At 37.6% G+C, this 15,362-nt stretch overlaps 1 protein-coding gene across 1 annotated transcript; it reads right to left on the bottom strand.

Moving 5' to 3' along the window:
* Nucleotides 1–1,049: 1,049 nt before the first annotated feature.
* On the bottom strand, nucleotides 1,050–14,410 carry LOC756945 (aldehyde dehydrogenase, dimeric NADP-preferring). Its single transcript, XM_030992748.1, has 13 exons — nucleotides 14,362–14,410; nucleotides 11,987–12,130; nucleotides 10,760–10,855; nucleotides 9,719–9,854; nucleotides 8,804–8,889; nucleotides 7,948–8,111; nucleotides 6,746–6,976; nucleotides 5,465–5,591; nucleotides 4,037–4,107; nucleotides 3,170–3,285; nucleotides 2,501–2,636; nucleotides 1,904–2,039; nucleotides 1,050–1,372 (listed from the first exon to the last, which is right to left on the bottom strand). Exons 1-13 carry the CDS (start codon nucleotides 14,386–14,388, stop codon nucleotides 1,358–1,360), a joined length of 1,485 nt encoding a protein of 494 aa, XP_030848608.1. The 5' UTR covers nucleotides 14,389–14,410; the 3' UTR covers nucleotides 1,050–1,357.
* Between the last annotated feature and the right edge of the window lie 952 nt (nucleotides 14,411–15,362).

The raw sequence follows: 15,362 nt of genomic DNA, 5'->3' as shown, positions 1-15,362 counted from the left end.
ATTTTAGAGTTGTAAAATACCCTGAAAATAATACAGCACATTTGTGTTCATACAATAAGTATTTATAATGTGAAAGTTTGGGTATATGCTTCAACAAATGGATTAAACCAAACTTGTTTGATGAAATTTTTATGCTACTTTCTGGTTGTGCTCACAAACATATTTCTTATCTACAACATATCACCACTATTTCATGAGTTCACAATTAGTACACGGTATGGATGGCCCACTGAAACATGCATAAATATTTTAACCCTTTGTTTGCCACTATTGCCAAAAGGCACCAGTCACTTGTTCGCCACACATGCAGATCGACACAAAACAATAGCCATCAATTAATTGAAGAATGAAGCTTTACATAATTACGGGCTTTAATTAAGGACAGGTTCCTTTAGTACATGTATCAATGAGAAACAATTTTCAAGGCAAAAAAAAAGTGGTCTTTGTAGACAGGTGGTCATTATAAAGCAGGTTTGACTGTATCCAATTGTATTCAAACTATCACCTGCCTATTTCCCCCAATATCCCTGCCTTCCAAGACAAACAATTAAGGATTGATTTATAATCAATATGCTCATTAAAAAAATAAAGATTATTATAATTGCATGTATCATACAGAGAGAGTTGTAGTGATGAGTGACATATATAAACAAATCGTCCCTATTTTCACAAAGTGCCGGTAGTGAATGAAAATCGCATACAATGTGAATGCAGATTTTCCTCACTACCGTCACTTCGTGAAAACAGGAATGAAATATAAAAATGGGTTCATTACTGACCACATCTAAGATTTCAATATATCTCATGACTTTAACAAGCTGATAGCCCTACTAGAGCTTGAATCAGGCAATACATCAAAGGATATATTACTATGGTAAGTCATTAATGTTTATAATGCCACAATTAGGGAGAGAGAGACAGAGAGAACAAGATGTAATACATAGAAAGAATGAGACAAAGAGTTGAGGGGAGGGAGGGAGGGAAAAGAGAGGGAGAGAGAGAGAGAGAAACGTGACTGAGAAAGGAAGCATTAAATTAAAACAACATAATTTTACACAAATCTATTATTTCAGATAATCACATCAAACAATGTATACACAAAGAAGACAACTGCATCTATACAAGCAATTTATATGATTTGATCATAACAATCTTAATCATTTTGCAGAAAGTTCAATTTTTCAGGAATTATTTTGTTCAGACGTCGCCTTCAGGTTAATCTTGCAACCTAAAACAGTCTGATCTGAGATTGTTTAATTGCACATTTTATGTGTTGTAACCACCTTTAGAGTTTGCAAGGGAAACAAGAAGAAGAATGTGATATTCCTGCTCATCTCCATTGCATGAAGACTGGTCATTAAGATAGAAAAACCTATAAAGAAAATAAGAGAGAAGATGAGAAAGACATAATACTGCAATTATGGAATTTGGTGAAAATCTCTTATTATCATTGATTATCATAATTCATGGAAATTGCATTCCATAGAAATTCTTTCATGAAACATGTATCTTCTTTCTTCTTCTCTTCCTTTATCCTCTCCATGTTCTTATTTGCCTTCTTCTTCTTTTCTTCTGACCAATTCCTTTTCTTTTTCTTCTTCTACTCCTTCTTGTTCTTCTCCTCCTTCTTCTCCTTCTTCAGTTTTGAGTACAGACCTCTTTACAGAGTATTATCGTACTATACTGGGGGTGTGTGCAGGTAGACCACTACACCAGGGTATCCCCCTACTCAGTGCAGTGGGTTCTTAACGTGCAAAGGTAGTGACTCTTCTCTACACGGGGCCTCCATTTAACGTCCTATCCGAGGGACAGAGTGTTTTCCACTTAACATAGCCTGCATCTATGAACAAGGGAAGGGGCACGTTAACATACCACACAGGCTTCAGTCATCATAGTAAATTACCTTGTAGAACACAGCTAGTAGCACCACCACCACTGCCACTCTAAGGAGCGTAGACATGGTCCTATTCTTCAGTTTCTTTCTCAATGCCCAGGCAATGATGGATGTCTTACGATCCGTAAATGGTGCGTAGAATAACCTGAAGAAAAAAAGTCATAGAGATCCTGTATTCTTGTAGTAATAGAAGTAGTAGTAGAGATGTTGTGGTCAAATAGATATGTCACCGGACTGTGGATCACAATGTCCAGGGTTCAAATTCACCCGCGGCACTAATGTCCTTTGGCAAGACATTAATCTATATTTGCTATACTCGACCCAGGTAAGGGAAAAGGGTACCTGGTAGGATTATTTCTTGAAATGCACTGTGCGCTGATAACATCTGCCGGAGCTAAAGCTAGGGTAATAACTTCTTAAGCTCTCTGGAGCGAAGATGATAATTAACCCCTCAAAAGAAGTTTTGAAACTCAAGTTTGATTGATTATAACACTTTGTTTAGTATCATTTAATAGAAGGGTTATTCATTCCTCTTTAAAACTATATCCTACATGTTATGTTTTTGTAGCCATGGAATGACTCTACATCATATGTCATGTCACCCACCTTCGGACCAGTTCAGATACGGTGTACATGGGGTCTACCATGCAGGCCTTGCGGTGCGAGAACGCCTCGTATGTGAACCGGCCATGATAATTCCCTGTGCCACTGTTCCCTATGCCTCCAAATGGCAGAGTCTCAACTGTAAAGGAGAAAGGAATATACACTCAGCAAAAGAAAAGAAAGTGGACACTCTTTATTGTTAGAATTTTTCATATAAACTGTTAATATAATAAACATAAAATCAAAGAAAATTAGTACTCTACCAACACCACTTAAGATCAAGTTTTGAACTTTCACATTTGGATGAGCACTTTCATTTAAAGCCTATCTGCACTATTTTGGCCAGGAGGGATTAGACTTTCCTGCATCGATCACTGACAGGTGGTAATCTCATCAAAAAAAATCAGCTCTCAATTAACATGAGAAAAAGGGGACCATGTGTGACCAACAGGCACCGATTAGGCATTGTTTGCTATATAGAGGGTGCAAGTAGCTATACATAGTGCAGTGGGGCTTTAACCATTAAAAGGTGTGTTTAAAATAAGTGCAAAAATACAGCAAGTATCCATTCAGTGTACTGATCATGGCTGAATAAAGGACTGGAGTCGACTCAGACCGACGTCCAGTCTCATTAATCGCAAAGACTGCATTATAAAAGCAAACTCGGCTTACCCCCTCCCTGTACGAAGCACTCATTGCCGCTGAACATCCCACTCGAGGTCTGGTTCCGAAATTGATCTATGACACCCCTGTCACTTGAAAAGACGTACAAAGCAAGAGGCTTCTCCCTGTAAGAAGAAGAAAAAAAGATTATTCATCGACCCTCATTATTTATTAATTTACTTCTGATGTTCTATCCTTTTCATCATTGTCAATGTGTAATACCAGAATATAAGAATATTTCTATCTCGTCTATCTTTTATTTTGATGGTTCTTCTATGATTATAAACACAACGATATAGTTTTCAATATACACATTACGTATTTGTATAATGTGTGACGAAAACAAATTTCCATGTATTCTTGTGAATTTGAATAAATAAAAAGAATTTAATTGAATTGAATTGAATACGTCATTATTTTTCCTTTTTGTTAAGTCAATTGGTTTATTACCCCTTATAAAATATGACATCTAAATGTATTCTTGTTTTTTCAATCGTTGAGAAGACGTGATGGGTTACGGGCAGACCAGTGGTCTCGTAACTTGGAGGTCTGGGGTTCGAAACCTAGACAAAATGCTTGTGTCCTATGGTAAGGCATTAATCCTCATTACCAAGTCTCTTGAAAAAGACTTCTCCTTCGTTCAATTGGTTGCTTCGTTTACAAGCATTGAAGTGTTTTCTTTTATGGCAGCCAGGTAAAAAAAAAAAAAAAAATCTTCTGTATTATTCTTTTAAATAACAAAATGCAATCTATAAGTATATTTGCTCTTCATGAATATTCTTTTAGTCACATTTACATTTTGCTAGAAAAGCCTAGCTCCACTAAAGAATTTTTAAAATGTTGCCAAATCTGTAAAATATAAATTATCATATCAACCTGCTATTGATGTAACGAATAGCTTCCTCTGCACTATCCAGGTTCAAGATAGGCCAAACAGGACCAAAAATCTAAAATGTATTAATCACATCAAAATGATATATAAGGGCTAGTCTAACAAATTTTCCCAAATAAACATGAGAATTTTTTTAAAAGACAGACCAAAATATGAGGTGCAACATGCTCCTTAATAAAAACGAGGCATTTGCACTGTGCTATCTATCAATTTATTCGTTCTGATTTATGTTTCTTGAGAATGTAACATATTCAAGCTTTCATCAAAAAGTATTCAACAAAGTATTCAACAAGTCCACAATTCCTTTTTGAATTTATACAACAATAAAATAAAAGTATCAATTTAGAAGGGGTAAAAATAATTTGTTAAACTGGTTCTAGAAGTTATAATCCGAGTCGCACAAACTTTGAAATGCTATGCCAAAGCACGGACAGTTGATTTTCTTCCGGCAGTTTTGACACATTCATAGTGATGGCAATACATTTATACACACCTCTCAAAGGTCAAGATTAATGTAACACAAATCATATTAAAGGTAAAGACCAGTTATGGTCATGCGATTGCATTGTGAAAGAAACGTTGTGGAATCGATCAGAAAAGGTTGATCATCTAGCATCTAGCATCTGCAAGGTTCTGGAATCATCAAAATGATAAAAAATTTGGCCCATTCTTCGTAAAGTTACAAGCACTATACACAGAAAGATGTATATGGGACTACCCTATATCTCTCACAGACCATGAGAGAAACAAATATAAATATAAACAAAATATATGAATCAGTAGGCGGTTTCCCGGCAATTTTTTTATCATCATGTATTAGTCAAAACATATTCTTTCACATGATTGGTAATGAGAGCTTCCATTTCATTTTTTGAAATTGGGGCGTTTCCAATACTGGTCTTTACCTTTAACATAATGACAAATAAAACAACAACAATAAAGTAAGAAAATACATGTAGCATGTATAATAAAATGAAAGGAGTATACATATGAAAATATAACCAAATAACAAATATTAAAATGTATGGTACAATAAGTCAGAGTAATTTAAATGAAGTAAGAAAAGGATAGCAAGAGATAAATAAATTAGAAACAGGAAAAAAGAAAGAAGAGAAAAGAGGGTGATATAAGTGACAAAACGGAAAAAGAGAAAGGATTAAAGTGGATAGAGAGAGAACAAAAAAACCCAGTGGTAAACAAAGGACATAATTATAAAGTGCAAATTAAGTCTTGCCAACTCAAGGATTAGAGAAGTTGAAAATCCAAGTGATGAAAAAAAAGGGGAAGGTAGACAGAAAGAGAGAGGGAGAGGGAAAGAGAGAGAGAGAGAGAGAGAGAGAGGACTTTAATACAGAGTGTTAATTTAATGAGTTGCCAACTCGAGGATTAACACCATGTGAACTGATTCTTACTTCATCTTGCATGATCCTGTCTGTATCCTTGGCATTGACGACCACAGTGGGTGCGATGTAGAGATCATCTTCATCGGACTCTCCTCCGATCACTATCTCCTGCTCGTCTAGGAGAGCGCAAACACGTCTGGAGAGGAGTACACATATATATATATAATGTATCACATTTAAAGCCTTTCTGCACTAGTTTGGCCAGGAGGGATTAGGCCTCCCTGCATGGTCACTGACAGGTGGTTATCTCATTAATTCAGCTCTCAATTAACATAAGAAAAAGGGGATCATGGGGGACCAATGCGTACCGCTTAGGCGTTGTTTGCTATATAGAGGGCGTAAGTAGCTACAAGTAGTGCAGTGAGGCTTAAAAGATTCACACCATTGACACTAGGGGAGTGTTTCACAAAGACTAAGATTGACTTAAGTTCTACTTGAAATATGGCAGGCTGTTCATGCCACTGGTTGCTCTCTCCATTTACTGACATTGGTCTCTCAAGGGACGTCACAAATCTACAGAATTTACATTTTTATGACGAAAAAATATTATATAAAGATCATAATTTCTAAGGTTTTTCCCCTATGGATCAAGACTTTTTAAGTGCATGTAGTATAAGTCCAAGTCTTAAATATAAGTTTGTTTTTTTCTTCAACAATGGACTATCAAAAAATGTATTTCTGTAGATTTGTGACGTCCCTTGAGAGACCAATGGTGAGAGCAACCAGTGGCATGAATGGCTTGCCATAGTTCAAGTCCAACTTAAGTCGATCTTAGTCTTTGTGAAACACCCCCCAGATTTTTCCCACAGAGTACTGTACTGTAGTAATGTACAAGTTTGCCAGCAACCCGTTGAAACGCAAGTATTAAATTTAATAGGCGTTTCAATGGGATGTCGTAGAACCTATATTATGATGGGTTTCGTGTCACTATGCCTGCGTTTTTATTTCATAACATGCATGACTAGGTACTGCTGTTTCTTCATATACATCAAGTTGGAATATCAGAGTGAGGAAGAATTGTCATGATTTATATAACATAACAGAGGAGGCATAAGAATTCCATTACATATATTGGGGATAAATAAAAATACAGCTCCAACTTACTTGAAGTTCCTGGCATTGACAATCCTGATGTAGTCTTTGGACTTACTGGGTTTATCACCAAAGAATTCATTGACAGCCTTCCTGTGGCTCAAGACCACTCTGTCTTTACAGAGGAACACTTTTTTTTCTTCATGGGAGGGGGAGGGGGGATGGGTGGGGATAAATGGACAAACACCTGTGACTCACTTGAAATGCCTGACGTTGACCATCCTGCCGTAGTCTTTGGACGTCTTGGGGTTATCACCAAAGAATTCCTTGAGCGCCTTCTTCAGGCTCGAGACCACCCTGTCCGTCTGGTCCCTGTGGCAGATGATGAAGTCTGGCGCAACGCAGGTCTGGCCAGAGTTGTAGAACTTGGCTGAAGCGGTGCGGTGGATGGCAACATCAATGTCACAGTTGGAGCCAATGTAGAAGGGGCTGTTGAGAGAACAGTGGTGATGAAGACAGTATAGACAATAGATATCACTTGTGTTCAAATGTTGGTTTTTTATGCAGGATTTAGCATTGTGGTTTGACGGTCTGTTTCTTCATATCTGTACCTCGTCAACAGCTTGTCCATCACCAATCCATCCACAAATACATCCATCCATCTCTCTCTAGCTTAAAGGTATTACAAAATTTTGGGAAATTTTGAAAAATGGGTGGATAGTGATTCTTTACAATTTTGATATATTTGGATGCCCCTGTGGTTGTATTAAAAACACCAGAAATGTTAGCGCCTAAAACACTTCTGCTTTCGAGAAAAATTGAATATAAAGATTTACCGGTGCTCCCGGTAAATTTCGATAAATTTCAAATAGCTCCTACGGCCGTACAATGGTAGCTGAGACCATGCAAATCTCAGAGTATGTAGTTGTGGTATATAATTTTCGAACGACAACAGCTACTCGGTCGATTTTAGTCAATAACCATTGTTTTATAGCTTAATTAATATATTGACCTTGAGAGGGAGCTATTTAACATAAAATGTTTATTATTTACAATTTCATAACTTTAGAGTCGATTTCGACCGCAACAACGATCACTGAATATAGTAGGATCGTATATGCTTCCAATATATTCATTTGAACCAAATTCATGACCCCATACCAAAACTTTGTATTACCTTTAATCCAGCCATCTGTATGTTAATCTATCTATCTCTACGTCCATTCATCTATCTATCTATACATCCATCCATCCAACAATCTATCCAACCAAATATTTATCTATCCAACCACCAATCAATCTTTTCATCTGTCCACAAATCTTTCATATCCTTCCCCCTTAAAACCAACCATCCATTATCCATTCATTAAACCATCTACCTATTCATCCTACCATTCATCTTACCATCAATCCATCCATCCATCAATCCATCCATCCACCCATCCATCCATCCATCTTACCACTTTCCTCCCAGTTCCAGAGTAACCGAAGTAAGATGTTTAGCAGCAGCCGTCTGTACAATCTTCCCTACCGTGCTGTTGCCAGTATAGAAGATATGATCAAACCGCTGCTCTAGAAGGGCCGTCGTCACTACAGCATCCCCATTAATCACTGGAAAACAACTCTGAAGGCAAACAAGAGTTAAAAGAATTTAAATTGAAGATCAGTACTAGTAAAAGAAATTTCCTTTTGATATATTTCAAAACTGTTTTGCAGAAATATTGAATTATACTCTTTAATAATTCAATTCAATTCGTTTTATTAAACCATTTAAAATCAAAATCAGTAGATAAATCGTGCATGTATGAAATTATTTATACATGTGTAAATGGTCAGGGTGCCTCTAAAAGCCAAGGCTTGATTAATGGGGCCCTCAATACATAAAGAAATATAAATAGAATAAACATGAGATGATGATGATGGCCTATTGGTGTCCACCACTGCTTTGTGCTTGTGGTGCTTGCTCTACAATGTCTCACAAATTCAACATTCTCGGTCAGTGTTTCAAATGAATATTATTTTCCATTATTCTTTGTTGGCATTTTCGTATAAGGAATTATTAAGTTTTATAAAGGATTGCCACGCCTTCAAGCTTGATGTGGCAATCCTTCTCTATCATCATTTTATGTTAATATAACACTGTAAGTACTTTTAATACTTTGATTATGTATTAATAATTATGTTGTGATTAGCTAGTAATTTTAAAGAAAAAACAATGAAGAGAAATATTTAAACAAATCAAATAAAAACTATAATCCTACCCCCATATCTATTTTCTTCTTTTTAAAGGTTGAAACTGTATGATGTAAGACTTACACTGTCCATGTACTTGGGAAAGAGTTCTTCAAAGAGTTTAGCAGTCGCTGGGCTTATTTCAGATGGTTTGATAACAGCAGTATTACCTAGAGATAAAACATAGAAGACAATTTCGAAGACTCTTAAATATTACAACATATTCTAGGACAATTACCCCCTAGGACAATTAGATCCTGGCTTGAATAATTAGGGCCAGAAAGCATTTCTACTGCATTGCCTGTATTTTCAAGAAACTGATAGTTTGGTCGGAAATCAATATTTTAGGCTTTCTGTAACATCCCCTCTTTTTCTCTCTCTCTAACCCTCTCACCTGTTGCTATAGCTCCTATGAGAGGGTGTATAGGTAACTGGGAGGGATAGTTCCAGGCACCGATAATTAGGACCACAACTCAACTCAACTACCAGTATATTTTATAGAAACTTATACTTTGGTCATAAATGAACTTTAATATTTTGAGCTTTCTATAATGCCTGTCTTTTTTTCTCTCTAAGGCGTAAAAAAAAAGATGTTGCATTGCCCTTTGTGAACGATTTAATTTTTTTTGTTTTAGAAAAAAAGAAGTTTAACAAAATATTTTTGTTGGTTTAAATTGGATATAAATGCATAAAATCATCAAATTATTCCCAAATTCTCATTCGTCTTCTGCCCTCGTTTCTAAATCCTGCTAGCCTAAAAACTTAGACCCCGGCCTCGTATACGTGTATACTGTATATACCATACACTGCACCAGCTAGAAGCCAGCGAGATTTGGGGGGCGTTCCCGTTTTAATTTTTTGGGGGGCGACATTCGCTGTTTTGAGGGAAAAAAGAAAAGAGAAAAAAAGGAAAAAGAAAGAAGATATCTGACCGACCGACCCCAGTTCTGGCACCTTAAAGGCAATACAACTTCTATTTTAAAGGCCTTATTGTCTTACCTGCCGCTATAGCTCCTATGAGGGGATGTATAGGTAACTGGAAAGGATAGTTCCATGCTCCGATGATCAGGACCACTCCTAGTGGGTCTCTCTGGATGTAGCACTGTTTGCCTACTCCTGCAAAGGGGATGGCAACCTTGTATGAAAAAGAGAGAAGATAATAGACCAGGGGGGTGTTTCACAAGGATCGTAAGTCGAACTTCACTCTAAGTTGGACTTAAAAATTATGGAGAGCCATGTGTAGACTTAACATAAAATGAATTCAAAAGAAAACTATTAAGTATTTTAGACTTTTCATAAATTCCACATCAAGAACATGAAATCTCCTTGATAATAGAAACTATGGATGATCTGAAATCGACATTTTATGCCTTTTAAAATAACTTTTACAAAATAATTTTATAGATGCTAACTGCTTTCCATAATTGTTAAGTCCAACTTAGAGATAAGTTAAATTTAGGATCTTTGTGAAACACCCCCCAGTTCATGGTTAGCACATGTCCCAAATGACCCTGAATATCCACAGATCTTCAAAACATGAAGAGGTCCCACTTTGTACATTTTTAAATAATTACTCCTACAGCGATGGAGGTGCTACATAAATAGCCTTTGTTTCCCCTTTTCAAAGAATACTTCCACCTGTGTATCTGCTGGTGCATAAATGAATAATGATTACATAACTTTCATGACCGCGTATCCAGTATTTTGTCTCCGTGTATTTCACAATTTGTTCTGCAATGAACTTAATCTGCTCATGCTCAGACTGCAACCCTGAACTGGCTTATTATGAGGCAAAAGAATACTTGGGTAAATGATGGTCTGATATTTGCTCCCGGACTGTGGTTGCTCCAGGCTTTACTTTGTCAAAAGTGTAGGGTTAGGGGTAGGGATGCAATTACGTTAGGTTACAACATTCGGTATAGGTAGGAGTTCAGCTAGGACTGATATTATCAATTCCAGCTATTGTCACAGGAGCAGATGTTGTACCACCACCACCACCACTACCACTACCACTACTACTACTACTTCTACTTCTACTACCTTCTCTGGTTTCATCCATTGCTTGAGTTCATTGATGGCCAGGACGCAATCATTATGACAGAAGTCTACTTCAAAGGTGACGGCTTCAAATTCAGGCTGTGTGCGAGAAGAGGAGAAATGCATACAGAGGAAGGAGTCAGAGATAGGGAGGAAGAGCAAAAATGAAGAGAGTGGAAATAGAGAGCAAGAGAGAGAGAGGGTGAGAAATAGAGAGAGAGAGTTTGTACGAGAGAGAGAGTGAGAGAGAAAGAGAGAGTGAGAGAGAGAGAGAGAGAGAGAGAGAGAGAGAATCAAAGTTACTGGGATAACTTTCATTAATTTTCAACATTTTGGATATATTAAGGATATATTGACTGCTTTGAGAGGCATAGTGGTTTCTATAGGGTCAAGGGAAACTCACAACCTGCTATGACCCCAAGGCGCTTGCGCCGCGGGGTCATAGCAGGTTGTGAGTTTCCCGAGACCCTATAGAAACAACTATGCCTCGAATATTAAAAGCAGTCAATATATATTTTATATACCGAAAAAAAGGAAAATGTTGACTCACCCATTTAGGTTTCCATCTCATCGCACAAAAGAAACTTATACGGTAACACGTAAACCAAAATGGGGATCGCAGCAAAATGACGTCACGTTTCACAGCCATGGAAAAAGTGCTATGAAAAATGGATATAAACCGGTAGAGCCGGGAAAAATGACTATGAATTTCAATTAGCGGGCATGGTTGGGGATCGCAGCAAAATGACGTCACGTTTCACAGCCATGGAAAAAGTGCTATGAAAAATGGATATAAACCGGTAGAGCCGGGAAAAATGACTATGAATTTCAATTAGCGGGCATGGTTAAGAACATGACTGCATTTTCAACCAATCAGAAGACAGGATTAGTAAAGAATCTTAAAATGAGGTATATAAACATGTATACTTACCCGGTATATTGCATACAACTCGGTGCCTATAAAAGGTCATTAAGGACACATTCTGTTGTTTAAAAATTTATTCTGAATCTATGTTTTTTGTTATAATACTACGCATCTGCCATGAAAGATCCTTTCCCATAATTCATTCTCATAGATGACACTGAAAAAGATTTATTTTTAAGACCTCTATGAAACAAACAGAAACAACAACAAAAAAGAAAAAGATCATATTAAGTTTTCCTACAGAAAAGAAAGGAAAAATCCAATAACATACTTAGTGTGGAGCCCTGCTGGAAGGGTTTATTTACCTTTCTGAGGTCTTTGTATAAAGCATCAACGAACGCTTGCTTGTTCTCTGATATCATACGTCTCAGGTTATGCAGATGTGTGATTCTTGCTTCATACGATCTCGTCTGGCTCGCGTCAAAGGCACTCCTGCAACTCTCCACCACCTAGGGAATACAATAAAGACAAAGGAGCATAGCTATAAGGTCTTTGTATGAAGCATCAACGAACGCTTGCTTGTTCTGTGCAATCATACGTCTCAGGTTATGTAGATGTGTGATTCTCGCTTCGTACGATCTCGTCTTGCCCCCGTCAAAGGCACTCCTGCAACTCTCCAGCACCTAGGGAATACAATAAAGACAGAGGAGCATAGCTATAAGGTCTTTGTATGAAGCATCAACGAACGCTTGCTTGTTCTGTGCTATCATACGTTTCAGGTTATGTAGGTGTGTGATTCTCGCTTCATACGATCTCGTCTTGCCCCCGTCAAAGGCACCCCTGCAACTCTCCACAACCTAGGGAATACAATAAAGACAGAGGAGCATAGCTATAAGGTCTTTGTATAAGGCATCAACGAACGCTTGCTTGTTCTGTGCAATCATACGTCTCAGGTTATGTAGATGTGTGATTCTCGCTTCGTACGATCTCGTCTTGCCCCCGTCAAAGGCACTCCTGCAACTCTCCAGCACCTAGGGTGCTGGACAGAGGAGCATAGCTATAAGGTCTTTGTATAAGGCATCAACGAACGCTTGCTTGTTCTGTGCAATCATACGTCTCAGGTTATGTAGATGTGTGATTCTCGGTTTGTACGATCTCGTCTTGCCCCCGTCAAAGGCACTCCTGCAACTCTCCAGCACCTAGGGAATACAATAAAGACAGAGGAGCATAGCTATAAGGTCTTTGTATGAAGCATCAGCGAACGCTTGCTTGTTCTGTGCAATCATACGTCTCAGGTTATGTAGATGTGTGATTCTCGCTTTGTACGATCTCGTCTTGCCCCCGTCAAAGGCACTCCTGCAACTCTCCAGCACCTAGGGAATACAATAAAGACAGAGGAGCATAGCTATAAGGTCTTTGTATGAAGCATCAGCGAACGCTTGCTTGTTCTGTGCAATCATACGTCTCAGGTTATGTAGATGTGCGATTCTCGCTTCGTACGATCTCGTCTTGCCCCCGTCAAAGGCACTCCTGCAACTCTCCAGCACCTAGGGAATACAATAAAGACAGAGGAGCATAGCTATAAGGTCTTTGTATGAAGCATCAGCGAACGCTTGCTTGTTCTGTGCAATCATACGTCTCAGGTTATGTAGATGTGCGATTCTCGCTTCGTACGATCTCGTCTTGCCCCCGTCAAAGGCACTCCTGCAACTCTCCAGCACCTAGGGAATACAATAAAGACAGAGGAGCATAGCTATAAGGTCTTTGTATGAAGCATCAGCGAACGCTTGCTTGTTCTGTGCAATCATACGTCTCAGGTTATGTAGATGTGCGATTCTCGCTTCGTACGATCTCGTCTTGCCCCCGTCAAAGGCACTCCTGCAACTCTCCAGCACCTAGGGAATACAATAAAGACAGAGGAGCATAGCTATAAGGTCTTTGTATGAAGCATCAGCGAACGCTTGCTTGTTCTGTGCAATCATACGTCTCAGGTTATGTAGATGTGCGATTCTCGTTTCGTACGATCTCGTCTTGCCCGCATCAAAAGCACCCCTGCAACTCTCCACCGCCTAGTGAATAATAATAATGATAAAACAATCTGGACTTATATAGCGTTTAATACAGAATAGCATCTCTAAGTGCTATATAGATATTATTACCCCGGTCATCGGATTCTTTCACGCACAATGTGAACCCTCTCCACTCCCTGGGGAGTATTCCTACCACCCTGACGGCATATGGCAATTACTAACAAGTAACAACAAATACTTTGGTCATCCTACCAGGTCCCCAATTCTCTCTTGGGTATTGAGTGGCAAATGTAGATTCATGACTTGCCAAAGGACATTACGGCAGTGTCGGGGAAGACAAACAAGACAGAGATGTTTTTCCAACATGAAAGTTAATGAAAACATAGTAGCCAAATGAAAATTTCAGTATCAGACTAATAATAATAATAATAATTGGGTTTATATAGCGTCTTTTCAAGAGGATACAAGGTGCTGTCCCTCAATCACTAAAAGAAGATGAATTGTAGAGGTTTGTTTTCTGAAGTTTTTTAAAGAAAAGTGAAGTAGTATTTCTTAGAACATCAGGGAGTTTTTTCAACAAGCGTGGGCAATGGATTGAAAGAATTTGAAGCCAGTCTGATTTCGGGCTTTGGGAATGAGAAAGGAACGAGCTGATGTTGAGCATGGGACCATTTCGTTTCATGAAGTAGAAGTAGATATATTCTACTCACCATCCCAGCATCAAATCCATCAGCCATTATAGTGCTCAATGATGGGAACACTTTCCATGAACAATCTGTGTATTTCAAGAAAAAGAGAGAAACATACATGTACAATATCATGATTTTCTTTTAAAGATTGAATTCCACCATCTAAATCTAAATTGGTGTATAAAGTAGCAAGACTGTCTTGGCCAAAATGGTTTCTTTTGACTACTAGTAGTAAGTTGCCTGGCTAAAAAAGTGCCTAAACATATAGTAGGCTATATATAGTAATATAATTATAACATTAAATACCAAACCATGTTTTTTAAAGATAATACAAAGTTTTGGGAAATTTTGAAATTGGGTGGATAGTGATTCTTTACAATTTTGATATAATTGGATACCTCTGTGGATGTATTATAAGCACTAACAAATTAGCCCATAAAACACTTCTGCTTTTGAGAAAAATTGAATATAAAAATTTACCGGTGCATGCTCCTGGTAAATTTTGATAAATTTTAAATAGCGCCTAATAGGGCCGTACAATGGTAGCTACGACCATGAAAATCTCAGAATATGTAGTTGTGATATATAATTTCCTAACGGGAATAGCTAATTGTTCGATTTTAGTCAAGAAACATTGTTTTATAGCTTAATTAATCTTGACCTTGAGAGAGAGCTATACAGCATAAAGAGTTTATTATTACAATTTCATAACTTTCGACTCGATTTTAACCGCGACAACGATCGTTGAATATTGTAGGATCACATATACTTCCAATATGTTCATTTGAACCAAATCCATGACCCCATACCAAAAATTTGTATTACCTTTAAATAATTTAAGTCCTTAAAATTAAAGTTTAAGAAGTGTGAATTAACAAAAAACAAGTCCATATCAAACATCTTTATTTTTAAAGTTTTGCGTTAAATGTGTAGGAATAAATGTTGTGTAGAAACTAAATGAGTATTCTTACCGTTAATAATAATCCTCAGCGTTGATATCTCGAGTATAGAAAGAAACTGGA

This window comes from Strongylocentrotus purpuratus, unplaced genomic scaffold (assembly GCF_000002235.5).
Source record: "Strongylocentrotus purpuratus isolate Spur 01 unplaced genomic scaffold, Spur_5.0 spur5_scaffold_20, whole genome shotgun sequence".
In the NCBI taxonomy this organism is placed as follows: domain Eukaryota; kingdom Metazoa; phylum Echinodermata; class Echinoidea; order Camarodonta; family Strongylocentrotidae; genus Strongylocentrotus; species Strongylocentrotus purpuratus.
Note: the sequence above shows the minus strand (reverse complement) of the source record. Positions and strands in the feature narration are given on the sequence as shown.

What these genes read in the sequence shown, in the direction of transcription:
- LOC756945 (XM_030992748.1), bottom strand. Translation starts at nt 14,388, where the DNA reads ATGGCTGATGGATTTGATGCTGGGATG. An exon ending in CATAGGAGCTATAGCGGCAG is followed by an intron (nt 8,890 to 9,718) that starts GTAAGACAATAA and finishes TTTTATCTCTAG; the next exon opens with GTAATACTGCTGTTATCAAA. An exon ending in TTCCCAAGTACATGGACAGT is followed by an intron (nt 8,112 to 8,803) that starts GTAAGTCTTACA and finishes GTTTGCCTTCAG; the next exon opens with AGTTGTTTTCCAGTGATTAA.